Source organism: Musca domestica, unplaced genomic scaffold, assembly GCF_030504385.1.
Source record: "Musca domestica strain aabys unplaced genomic scaffold, Musca_domestica.polishedcontigs.V.1.1 24, whole genome shotgun sequence".
Taxonomy (NCBI): Eukaryota; Metazoa; Arthropoda; class Insecta; order Diptera; family Muscidae; genus Musca; species Musca domestica.
The window spans coordinates 2,293,363-2,306,953 of NW_026712272.1; the positions used below are offsets into that span (position 1 = coordinate 2,293,363).

Genomic DNA, 13,591 nt, shown 5'->3' on the forward strand with positions numbered 1-13,591 from the left:
TACAAGCTATTTAACCATACGTTAACACCAACATTGCAATTACGAAAAAAACGCTTCCACCAAAAACAGAAACAAATTGATTTTTTGAGTTCCTAATCGATCGATTACCAACTCAAGAGTCATAGATTAGCTATCAGCCTCACAATAGCTGGTATTAACGATTCGCAGATAAGATTTGTTAAAGAAAAAATACAGCGTCAATTTTATTGCCGCCTAAAGCCATGGCAGCAAGGCATTCAAAGTATTTAGTCTTCTGGTGACTCTCGGAAAGAAAAAATGGCAAAATTATCGTTGATTCTCTTGGCCGTGGTAGCTGGCATTGCTGTGGCCAAAGCAGCTGAAAATGATCCTCAGGCATTTTTGAATATATTCAATGCTCGCCACAAGGAACCCGGACCACAGGCAAAGGCTCGGGCCAATGTTGTGACCAGTTATATTGAACAAAAATTGGATCATTTCGATGACAAGGAGACCAGGACATGGCAGATGGTAAGGACGGAAGGAAGGAAGGGCGCAGCAAAAATAAAAACTCATTACAAATCCGTTTACTGAGCCATTACCTTAAAGAAGGCAAAAAGCTCGAATTAAAGAGTTATTTCTTGGCCAATAATAAGTGTAAATTCGTGGGCTTCTTCAAAAAAAAAAAATCTAAGGAATAACTGTTTATTTGGAGTGGCATGGCCTTGCTATAGTAATGGGTTAGTAATGCAATTTGTAATGGGTTTTTTGAGGATGGAGAATTTTCAGAAAAGAGAAATAATCTTAAATAATCTTTTCCCTCCTCTCTTTAGCGTTACATGGCCAACGATGAATTCTATCAAGAAGGTGGCCCCATCTTCATCTATGTTGGTGGCGAATGGGCCATTTCCGCTGGATCCATTAGCGGTGGCCATGTCTACGATATGGCCCGTGAACATAATGGTTATTTATTCTATACCGAACATCGTTTCTATGGTCAAAGTAGGCCAGTGAGGTGAGGAACTTTGGGGAGGAGAGAAAGAGAGGAATTTAAAAATTTCTATTTTTCTATTTCTATTTTTTTCTATTTCCTTCCAGTGCCATGACCAACGAAAACATGAAATATTTGAATGTCCGCCAAGCTTTGGCCGATTTGGCCCACTTTATCCGCACCATGAAAGCCACCATTCCTGGCATGAGCAATTCCAAGGCCATACTGACTGGTGGTTCGTATTCCGCTACCATGGTGATTTGGTTCAAGAAACTATATCCCGATTTGGCTGCCGGCTGTTGGGCTTCCAGTGCTCCATTGTTTGCCAAGGCTAATTTCTTTGGTAAGTATTTTAGATAATTTAGATAAATTATCTACGTTTTGGCAGTAAATGAATAGATAATCTAATTTATCTAAATGGTGGAAATAATTTATCCATGTTAACAAATGACAAAGATAATTAATTGTATCTGCATCATTGGAAAAACATGGATAATGTATCTACTTTACCCAAACCACTTGGATAATGTATCTACAACGTGGATAATGTATCTACATTATCCAAACCACTTGGATAATGTATCTACAACGTGGATAATGTATCTACATTATCCAAACCACTTGGATAATGTATCTACAACGTGGATTATGTATCTACATTATCCGAACCACTTGGATAATGTATCTACAACGTGGATAATGCATCTACATTATCCAAACCACTTGGATGATGCATTTACAACGTGGATTATGTATCTACAATGTGGATAATGTATCTAAATTATCCAAACGACTTGGATAATGTATCTACATTATGCAAACCACGTGGATAATGTATCTACATTATCTAAACCGCTTGGATAATGTATCTACAACGCGGATAATGTATCTACACCGTGGATAATGTATCTACAGTATCCAAACAACGTGGATAATGTATCTACAGTATCCAAACCCAGTGGATAATGTATCTACATTATCTAAACCACTTGGATAATGTATCTACAATGCGGATAATGTATCTACACTATCTACTAAACCACTTGGATAATGTATCTACAATGTGGATAATGTATCTACAGTATCCAAACCCCGTGGATAATTTATCTACACTATCAAAACCACGTGGATACTGTATCTACAACGTGGATAATGTATCTACAGTATCCAAACACAGTGGATAATGTATCTACAGTATCCAAACCCCGTGGATAATGTATCTACAACGTGAATAAAGTATATACAGTATCCAAACAACGTGGATAATGTATCTACAACGTGAATAATGTATCTACAGTATCCAAACAACGTGGATAATGTATCTACAGTATCCAAACCCACTGGATAATGTATCTACAACGCGGATAATGTATCTACACCGTGGATAATGTATCTACAGTATCCAAACAACGTGGATACTGTATCTACAACGCGGATAATGTATCTACACCGTGGATAATGTATCTACAGTATCCAAACAACGTGGATACTGTATCTACAACGTGAATAATGTATCTACATTATGCAAACCACGTGGATAATGTATCTACATTATCTAAACCGCTTGGATAATGTATCTACAACGCGGATAATGTATCTACAGTATTCAAACAACATGGATAATGTATCTACAGTATCCAAACCCAGTGGATAATGTATCTACATTATCTAAACCACTTGGATAATGTATCTACAACGCGGATAATGTATCTACACCGTGGATAATGTATCTACAGTATCCAAACCCCGAGGATAATTTATCTACACTATCAAAACCACGTGGATAATGTATCTACAACGTGAATAATGTATCTACAATGTGGATAATGTATCTACAGTACCCAAACCCCGTGGATAATGTATCTACACTATCAAAACCACGTTGATAATGTATCTACAATGTGGATAATGTATCTACAGTATCCAAACCCCGTGGATAATTTATTTACACTATCAAAACCACATGGATACTGTATTTACAACGTGGATAATTTAGATAAAAAACTGCAACCAACTTTAGACTGCTGTCATTTTTAAGCCACTCGTCCAACAGCTGTTAAAATTATTCCAGTGACAGCTCAATATATTGTTTACAAGCGTACAAAAGCATTTTGGTGAGAATTTTCCAGAAAAAAAGTTATTCCTGATGGAATTCAAGCGTAATAGTGTGATTTCTTTATATTTGCCTGGAAAACCACAAGTGGCTATCGTTAGAGCACTCCAGCATTTAAATGTAAATAAATCTTTTGTGTCTCATACCATCGCTCGTCACCGTGATACTGGTAGCGTATCCCGACGTCAAGGAAGTGGACGGAAAAAAAAACAAGAACATCAGCAGAAACGGTTCGAAAAGTAAAGAAGCGACTTGATCGAAACCAGCGTCGCAGTGGCCGAAAAATGGATCATGAGCTGAACATATCGCAATTTTCCATTCGGCAAATATTGAAAAATTACCTCGGGATAAAGCTTGGGGAAATTCCAAATAGTGCAAGAACTTACACCGCAACAGAAAGAAAATAGACTCCAAAGAGGTAAAGAGTTGCTTTGCTTGGCCGACAGTGGTGAAATGCCGAATTTGGTTTTCTCCGATGAGAAAACATTCGTTGTCCAGCAGTTGGCAAACAAAGAAAATTATTGTGTTTACTTGCCAAAGAGGTCACTGAAAATGTGCACCTTAGGTTGGCCACCAGAACTCAATCGCCGGCCATGGTGATGGTGTGGGCCGCCATAGCAGCCGATGGTCGCTCTCCGCTCGTATTAATTGACCGTGATCAGAATAAATGCCGAATGTTAGCGCGAAAATATTGTGGAGGCTGTATTAAAGCCTTGGGCCCCCAAACATTTTGGCCGCAGATCTTGGATATTCCAACTGGACTCAGCACCATCGCACTCAGCACGCGCCGCCACCCAAGTGTGGTTACAAAGTGAGGTTCCTCGCTTAATTTCCAGCACACAATGGCCACCAAAAATATCCGAATACCATTCCGTTGAACTATTGTGTCTGGAGTATTTTGGAAAGCAGGGTTGACACTAAAAAATACCAACGTGGCGATCGACACTCGAGCAAGCGCTTCGCCGGGAACGGGTCAAAATACCGCAGAGCAACATTCAGGCAGCGTGTTATGGTTTCATTGGCCATAATTCGTGCCAAAAGTGACCAATTCGAACAAATCTAAACTTATTCTAAGATTTGATGGTATTTCCGACATTTTTTGTTTCATTCAATTTAATTTAAAAAAATGTAAAAATTATGGCGTTTGACTTTGTTGCAGTTTTTTATCCCACCCTGCACAAACCAACTTGAAAATTGCCTGCATGGTAATATTTTTCTTAATAAGATATATATTTTTTGTTTCCTCCCCTATTCCAGAATACAAAGAAGTTATGGGCGAATCCGTAACCTTGGTGGGTGGTCAAACCTGTCACGATCGCATTAAACGTGGTATTGCCGAACTGGAATCGATGATTGAGAATAAACGTGGTGCTGAGGTTAAGGCTATGCTGCGCTTGTGCAATAACTTTGATGAGCATAGCGATTTGGATGTCTGGACATTGTTCTATGAGATTTCGGAAATTTTCGCCAATCTGGTGCAGACTCATAATCATTAGTAAGTACAAGGAACGAGAGAACTGTAAAAAATTAATATATGACACATTTTTCATTGTAAATTTAGCTCCGGCAGCATTCAAAATGCCTGCAATGAAATTATGGCCGGCAGCACAGATCTTATTGGTGTGTCGAATTATATTGTCAAGAATTTTGGCACCAAGGGTTGTACCGATATGTCCTATAAAACCTATGTGGGACTTATTATTGATTCTGCCTTTAGCAATAATATTAGTAAGTTTAATTTGTAAGGGGAAAATTGATGGTATAAAACTAATTGAAATTATTTGTTATTTCTAGTGCGCCAATGGATCTATCAAACCTGCAACGAGTTTGGTTGGTATCAAACCTCCACATCGACGAATCAGCCATTTGGCAGCAAATACCCCCTGGTCTTCTTCACCACCATGTGTGCCGATGCCTATGGCCAGGAATTTACCAATGAGTTTATACAACAACAACTGGACAATACCAATGCCATGTTTGGTGGCCTCAATCCCGAAGTGGAAAATGTTTATATGTCCCATGGCCAGGTGGATCCATGGAGAGCCATGGGTATTCAAGATGAAAATCAAGCCACCATTATTCCATGTAAGAATTTTGAAACAATTTTTGATTTGGAAGAATTTTTGAAAATATTTTCTGCTCTCTTTTTTACAGATCATGCCCATTGCAAAGATTTGGGTTCCATTAGCGACAATGATACTCCCGAATTGCGTGCCTCCAAGGAAAAGGTTGCCCAATTGGTTAGAGAATGGCTGTCGGAATGAGTGCGATGCGGAGCTGATAATGAAATTGTTGCCACTATTAAATAACATTATTTATTAATTAATTGTGACCAATAAATCAAATGATTGGCCATGCTGCGGCAATATGAACGATATGAGATATTGGTCTGTTTGTTATGGCCTTTTTTTAATCAAAGCGTGATAAGATTTTTTGATTTTGAAAACAAAAAAGTCAATACGACACTATTTATAGTAGCGTCGTTTTAGGGGCCAATAACCAATAAATTTATAATTAGATACAAGTTTATTCGTATCGGAGGGAAGTAAATGGAAACCAGTAAGGAAGGGACAGGGACCACCGACTAAAATAGAAAAAAATTACCCTTTAAACCAAACTGTCTTCAAAATCTTTTATTTTTAAGTTTACCGAGGAGGATATAAGTAAAAACATACACCAATGTACCCATATCCCATTTTTCTGTCCAAAACAATTTCAGCGTCTCCATATCTAAACCCTAGAGGCCAACAGTGACCTCTATATCAAATTTTAGAATTTCAGCTATATTCCTTCACCCAATATCAAATTTAGTAACATAACAATATCAAATCCTAGACACCAAAAGTGTTTCAAAAGTGTTTCAATATCTAATCTCGGGATTACAACTAATTTCTTCACCCAATTTTTAGGATTTTTGCACCGTAGTACCATTTAGTACCTTTCGTACAATGACAATACACACCTACAAAACCAACTCCATATCTCAATTCCAGATACTAATATAACTGGCAATATACGGTTTTAAGGTTCTTGAGGTCTATCCCTTTACCCAATACCAAATTAAGTAAAGGGTGAGCAAGCAACTTCAGACCGCTGTCATTTCTATGCCACTCATTCGACAACTGTTAAAATTATTCCAGTGACAGCTCATTATATTGTTTGCAAGAGTACAAAAGCATTTTGGTGAGAATTTTCCAGAAAAAAAGTTATTCGTGATGGAATTCAAGCGTGATTTCCTTACATTTGGCTGGAAAACTACAAGTGACTATCGTTAGAGTACTCCAGAATTTAATTGAATAATAAATGAATAAATATTTTGTGTCTCGTACCATCGCTCGTTACCGTGATACTGGTAGCGTAGCCCGTTGTCAAGGAAGTGGACGGAAGAAAACAGCAACTGTAGCAGAAATGGTTCGAAAAGTAAAGAAGCGACTTGATCGAAACCCGCGTCGCAGTGGCCGAAAAATGCCTCGTGAGCTGAACATATCGCAATATTCCATTCGGCAAATATTGAAAAATGAGCTCAGGGCAAAGCCATTGAAATTCCAAAGAGTGCAAGAACTTACTCCACAACAGAAAGAAGAGCTAAAGAGTTGCTTCACTTGGCCGAAAGTGCTGAACTGCCGAATTTGGTTGTCTCCGATGAGAAAACATTCGTTGTCCAGCAGTTTGTGAAACAAACAAAATGATCGTGTTTACTTGCCAAAGAGGTCAGCTGATAATATGCACCTTCGGTTAGCCACCAGAACTCAAGCGCCGGCCATGGTGTTGGTGTGGGCCGCCATAACAGCCGATGGTCGCTCTCCGCCTGTATTAATCGAACGTGGCATCAGAATAAATGCCGAATGTTACCGCGAAAATATTCTGGAGGGTGTATTAAAGCCTTGGGCATGGAAACATTTTGATCGCAGACCTTGGACATTCCAACAGGACTCAGCACCATCGCACTAGCACGTGCCACCCAAGAATGGTTACAAAATGAGGTTTCTCGCTTCATTTCCTGCGCACAATGGTCACCAAAATCTCCCGATACCAATCCGTTGGACTACTGTGTCTGGAGTATTTTGGAAAGCAAGGTTGGCACTAAAAAATACCAAAGTATCGATCACCTCAAGCAAGCGCTTCGCCGGAAATGAACCAAAATACCGCAGACCAACATTCAGGCAGCGTGCGACGGTTTCATTGGCCGTTTGAAGGCCATAATTCGAGCCAAAAGTGACCAATTCGAATAAATCTATACTTAGTCTAAATTTGATGCTATTTCCGATATTTTTCAATAAAATTTAAAAAATATGTAAAAATTATGGCGTGTGACTTTGTTGAAGTTTTTTTTTATCCCACCCTGTACAAACCAACTTGAAAATTGCCTGCATGACAATATTTTTTTTAATAAGACATATATTTTTTGTTTCCTCCCCTATTCCAGAATACAAAGAAGTTATGGGTGAATCCGTTACCTTAGTGGGTGGTCAAACCTGCCATGATCGCATTAAACGTGGTATTGCCGAACTGGAATCGATGATTGAGAATAAACGTGGTGCTGAGGTTAAGGCTATGCTGCGCTTGTGCAATAACTTTGATGAGCATAGCGATTTGGATGTCTGGACATTGTTATATGAAATTTCGGAAATTTTCGCCAACTTGGTGCAGACTCATAATCATTAGTAAGTACAGGGTACGGGAGGATTTTAATGATCCCAAATTGGTTTCTTTTTTTTTATTTATTGAAAATTTAGCTCCGGCAGCATTCAAAATGCCTGCAATGAAATTATGGCTGGAAGTACCGATCTTATTGGTGTGTCGAATTATATTGTCAAGAGTTTTGGCACCAAGGGTTGTACTGATATGTCCTATAAAACCTATGTGGGACTTATTATTGATTCGGCCTTTAGCAATAATATTAGTAAGTTAACTTTGTAAGGAGAAAATGGATGGTAACAAAATCTAATTGAAATTGTTTGTTATTTCTAGTGCGCCAATGGATCTATCAAACCTGCAACGAGTTTGGTTGGTATCAAACCTCCACATCGACGAATCATTTGGCCATTTGGCAGCAAATACCCCCTGGTCTTCTTCACCACCATGTGTGCCGATGCCTATGGCCAGGAATTTACCAATGAGTTTATACAACAACAACTGGACAATACCAATGCCATGTTTGGTGGCCTCAATCCCGAAGTGGAAAATGTTTATATGTCTCATGGCCAGGTGGATCCCTGGAGAGCCATGGGTATTCAAGATGAAAATCAAGCCACCATTATTCCATGTGAGAATTTTGAAAGAATTTTTGATTTGGGAATATTTTTGAAAATATTTTCTACTCTCTTTTACAGATCATGCCCATTGCAAAGATTTGGGTTCCATTAGCGACAATGATACTCCCGAATTGCGTGCCTCCAAGGAAAAGGTTGCGCAATTGGTTTGAGAATGGCTGTCGGAATGAGAGCGGTGTAGAGCTGATAATGAAATTGTTTCCACTATTAAATAACATTATTTATTAATTAATTGTGACCAATAAACCAAATGATTGGCCATGCTGCAGCAATATGAGCGATATCTCATGTCTGTTTGTTATGGCCTGTCAAACGAATGTAAAGCGTGATAAGATTTTGATTTTGAAAAGAAAAAATCAATACGACACTATTTATAGTAGCGTCGTTTTAACGGGGCAAATTTGCCATTTGATACAAGATTATTCGTATCGGAGTGCAGTAAATGGAAACCAGTAAGGAAGGCACAGGGACCGACTAAAATAAAACAATTTTTACCTCTTCTTTTATTTTGAAATTTACCGATGAGGATATAAGTAAAACAAGTTAGCAAAGGCTACAGTCGAGCGGGGCCGACCGTTGAATACCCTACAACACTATAATAAACGATACAGTTTATATAGACGACATACTCGAAAGAATTCCACAAGATATTGTGACAAATAATAAAAGAAAACCATCAGGTTTCGTTCTCTAATTTTCGAATAATAGCAACTTAAACTTATTTGCTCATTTCCAATTTATTGGTGGATGTTGCACGTAAACGGTCTTCCTAGATCTGGAACCAATATTTCCCAAAGACCTATAATCTCTCAGAAGTGGCAAAAGATTAACATTTATTATTGGTTTTTGACTTAAACGCATCTATATGAGATACAGACATTTGACTATATTCTTCAACGAAATCAGCGTTGACAAAATAGTCAGAAGTGCGTCTTGCCTGTATTTGTGAACTCTCCAAAAAGTCACTGGAATGGACATTTTCGTATTTAGTCTACAAAAGTTGGTAAACTATTTCACACATTGAATATTTTTGGACGGCCATCCGAAACTGCTTGGCTTTTACAATGTGCGGTTACCCCCATTCAAATGTGCGTGAGGATCGGGCGATAATTACGACTGCTGACAATTTTGCAGTTTTTTGGTCCATTTCAACCCCTAAATATATGGCGATCATCTCCAAAAAGAGTAGGCATCTATTCTGACCCTCATCTTATCCCCATGCAAAATTTCATAAGGATCGGGCCATAAATTCGATCTGTATATGATATCCTGATATCCTAACTACTAAGTTTTGTTAGCTGTAGAAATATTACCAAATGTTTAATTCAAAATGAAAATATGCCAAAGATATGACAAAATTGAAAAAATATGAGAAAATATTACAAAATCAATATTTTCATCGTTAGAGAGATATTTTTATGCGATTTTTTAGACGTTGTTTCTTTCCTGCCAAGAGGCCATTTTGAATTAATGAGATCTGTCGAAATCAGTTCAGCCGTTCTCGACATATAAGAGATCTTTCAAGCATATCTTCTTTGATAGACATATATATCGCACATATTTTGCTATATATCCGATTTGATGGATGTTAACATCAATGTAAAGATCAGAAGTAACCTTGTCATGGCTTTGTGATTTCGCCGGGATTTAAAATATTCGCTGTTTAATGAAAAATTTTGAATTTTTTCAACACAAAAGATATTCTCTATTTTACCCGCTAAATATTATCCGATGACCACCCAAATTGGTAGGCTTCTTCCTCGCCCTAAACTCTAGCTACATGCGAAATTCCGCATCGATTGGTCTATAATTGCGACCTGTATAGCTACTGAAAAATCCGACATTTTTTCAGTATTTGGTCCATTTCAACCCCTAAAAATTTGGCGATCATCTCCAAAAGAAATAGGGTTCTATTCTTACCCTAACCTTCGTGCAAAATTTCGTTAGGATCGGACCATAATTGCGACCTGTAGCGTGATTACAAATTAACATGGACAGACGGACAGACAGATCGACTCAGCTCGGCGAGCTAGGAAGATCCATATATACTTTCCTATATAGGAAACCAATATTTCGAGGTGTTACATAAATTCTAGCCCAATCAAACTTATAATACCCCCAACACATAGTGTTGTAGGGTATAAGCATACACCAATGTACCCATATCCCATTTTTCTGTCCAAAACAATTTCAGCGTCTCCATATCTAAACCCTAGAGGCCAACAGTGACCTCTATATCAAATTTTAGAATTTAACTATATTCCTTCACCACCTTCATACCAAATTTAGTAACATTTAGTACGCATATCCGAAACAAACTCTACATCCTAGACACCCAAAGTGTTTCAAAATTAGTACAATTTAGTACTTTTTGGACAATTATAGTACGCATTTGTAAAACCACCACCACCAGATCTCAAAACCAGATACCAACACAGACTTCAATATCAAATCTCGGAATTACAACTCTATCCATACACCCAATATAAAATTTAGTAGCAGTGACATTAATATGCAAATTCAGGATTTTTGCACTGTAGTACCATTTAGTACCTTTCGTACAATTAGAATACACACTTCCAAAACCAACTCCATATCTCATTTCCAGATACCAAAAATTTTTGCAATATACAGTTTTAAGGTTTTTGAGGTCTATCCCTTTACCCGGGACCAAATTAAATACAGATGAGAAAACTGCAACCAGATGAAAAAACTGCAACCAACTTCAGACTGCTGTCATTTCTAAGCCACTCGTCCGACAGCTGCTAAAATTATTCCAGTGACAGCTTATTATATTGCTTACATGCCTACAAAAGCTCTGTGGTAAGAATTTTCCAGAAAAAAATTTATTCGTGATGGAATTCAAGCGTGATAGTGAGATTTCTTTATATTTGGCTGGAAAACCACAAGTAACTATCGTTACAGCACTCCAGCATTTAAATGTAAATAAATCTTTTGTGTCTCGTACCATCGCTCATTACCGTGATACTGGTACCGTAGTCCGACGTCAAGGAAGTGGACGGAAGAAAACAGCAACATCAGCAGAAATGCTTCGAAAAGTAAAGAAGCGACTTGATCGAAACCCGAGTCGCAGTGGCCGAAAAATGGCTCGTGAGCTGAACATATCACAATATTCCATTTGGCAAATATTGAAAAACTACCTCGGGATAAAGCTTGAGGAAATTCCAAAAAGTGCAAGAACTTACACCGCAACAGAAAGAAAATAGACTCAAAAGAGCTAAAGAAGAGTTGGCCGAAAGTGGTGAACTACCGAATTTGGGTTTCTCCGATGAGAAAACATTCGTTGTCCAGCAGTTTTTAGACAAACAAAATGAACGTGATTACTTCCCAAAGAGTTCAGCTGAAAATGTGCACCTTCGGTTGGCCACCAGAACTCAAGCGCCGGCCATGGTGATGATGTGGGCCGCCTAACAGCCGATGGTCGCTCTCCGCTCTTATTAATCGACCGTGGCATCAGTATAAATGCCGAATATTATCGCGAAAATTTTCTGGAGGGTTTATGAAAGCCTTGGGCACGCAAACATTTTGGCCGCAGGCCTTGGATATTCAGACCTTGGTTTCAGCACAATAGCAATCAACACGCACCACCCAAGAATGGTTACAAAATGAGGTTTCTCGCTTCATTTCCTGCGCATAATGGTCACCAAAATCTCCGCATACCAATCAGTTAGACTATTGTGTCTGGAGTATTTTGGAAGGCAAAGTTGACACTAAAAAATAACAAAGTATCGATCACCTCAAGCAAGCGTTTCGGCGGGAATGGGCCAAAATACCGCAGAGCAACATTCGGGCAGCGTGTGATGGTTTCATTGTCCGTTTGAAGGCCATAATTCGTGTTAAAGGTGACCAACTCCAATAAATCTAAACTTATTCTAAAATTTGATGCTATTTCCGACATTTTTTGCTTTCAATCAAAAAAATTAAAAAAAAAAAAATGTAAAAGTTATGGCGTTTGACTTTGTTGCAGTTTTTTTTATCTCACCCTTTCGTCCAATTTTAATACTCATTTGCAAAACTGTTCCATATCTCAATCCTAGACACCAATAGTTATCGCAATATACAATTTTAAGGACTTCAGCGCTATTCCTTCACCCAACAGCAAATCTAGTACTATTTTGTACTATTCGTATAATTACAGTATAGATTTCCAAAACCACCTCCATATCTCCATTCCTAATACCCAAAGAGATCTCAATAACAAATTTGAGGATTTCACCCATATTCCTTCACTCAATACAAAATCTAGTACTATTTAGTACTTTTCGGACAAACCGCTTCCTAAACCGCCTTCAATCTTAACCACAGACAACAAGAATGACATCTATATAAAATTTCAGCATTTCAGGACTATTCCTTCACCCAATACCAAATGTAGCACTATTTAGTACTTTTCGTTCAATTATGGTACACATTTTTAAAACCACCTCAATTCCAAATACCAATAGAGACCTCAATTTCAAATTTGAGGATTTCAGCCATATACCAAATTTGGTACTATTTAGTTTTTTTTCATACAAATATAGCACACACTTCCTAAACCACCTCCATATCTTAACCATAGACACAAACAGTGCCATCTATATACAATTTCAGGATTTAAGCCCTACTCCCTCAACCAATACCAAATATTGTACTATTTAGTACTTTTCGTACAAATATAGGACGCATTTTCAAACCACAGTCAATTCTCAATCAGTGATCTAAATATAAAATTTTAGAATTGTGTCTCTATACCTTCACCCAATACCAAAATGGTACCATTTAGTATTTTCGTACAATTATACACTTTTCCACCTCCATATGACTAGGTTACACATGAACAGCGACCCTAATACCAAATTTTAGATTTCAATCACTATCTGTTTACCCAATACCAAATTGTATCAAATATAGTACGATTTAGTACTTGTCGTCGATTTGTAGTACAAATTTTCAAAACCACCACCATACGTCAAACCATTTCCGAAATCACCCCCATATGTTCAGCCTGCACATGAACAGCGACCCTAACACCAAATTTTAGATTTCAAGCACTATCTGTTTACCAAATTGTACCAAATATAGCGCTATTTAGTACTTTTCGTGCACTTGTAGTTCACATTTCCAAAACTACTTCGATATGTCAAGCCTACACAGGAACCAAGACCCCAATACAAAATGTTAAACTGACCCAAGACCCCAATACAAAATGTTAAACTGTTCACCAAATATAGTACCATTCTGTACTTTTCGTGC

The 13,591-nt window shown here is 37.9% G+C and overlaps 2 protein-coding genes across 4 annotated transcripts in view; one reads left to right on the forward strand and one right to left on the reverse strand.

The window, feature by feature from the left end:
- LOC101900631 (chromatin-remodeling ATPase INO80) overlaps positions 1-13,591 on the reverse strand; it is a 145,968-nt gene that overhangs the window by 92,567 nt on the left and 39,810 nt on the right. The window lies entirely within an intron of this gene.
- On the forward strand, positions 233-8,315 carry LOC101891788 (putative serine protease K12H4.7). 2 transcript variants are annotated; one of them, XM_059123227.1, is made up of 7 exons: positions 239-489; positions 792-973; positions 1,057-1,292; positions 4,320-4,557; positions 4,624-4,790; positions 4,857-5,147; positions 5,217-5,481. In XM_059123227.1, exons 1-7 carry the CDS (start codon positions 277-279, stop codon positions 5,324-5,326), a joined length of 1,437 nt encoding a protein of 478 aa, XP_058979210.1. In that variant the 5' UTR covers positions 239-276; the 3' UTR covers positions 5,327-5,481. The 2 variants fall into 2 exon arrangements, with proteins under 2 accessions (XP_058979211.1, XP_058979210.1); XM_059123228.1 differs by lacking the exons at positions 4,320-4,557; positions 4,624-4,790; positions 4,857-5,147; positions 5,217-5,481 and adding exons at positions 7,489-7,726; positions 7,799-7,965; positions 8,034-8,315 and having other exon boundaries at positions 233-489.

Bases quoted from the DNA above. Each gene is read 5' to 3' on its own strand.
- LOC101891788 (XM_059123227.1), top strand. From the start codon at position 277: ATGGCAAAATTATCGTTGATTCTCTTGGCCGTGGTAGCTGGCATTGCT. The intron at 974-1,056 runs GTGAGGAACTTT...ATTTCCTTCCAG, and splicing joins GGTCAAAGTAGGCCAGTGAG to TGCCATGACCAACGAAAACA. The intron at 1,293-4,319 runs GTAAGTATTTTA...CCCCTATTCCAG, and splicing joins TGCCAAGGCTAATTTCTTTG to AATACAAAGAAGTTATGGGC.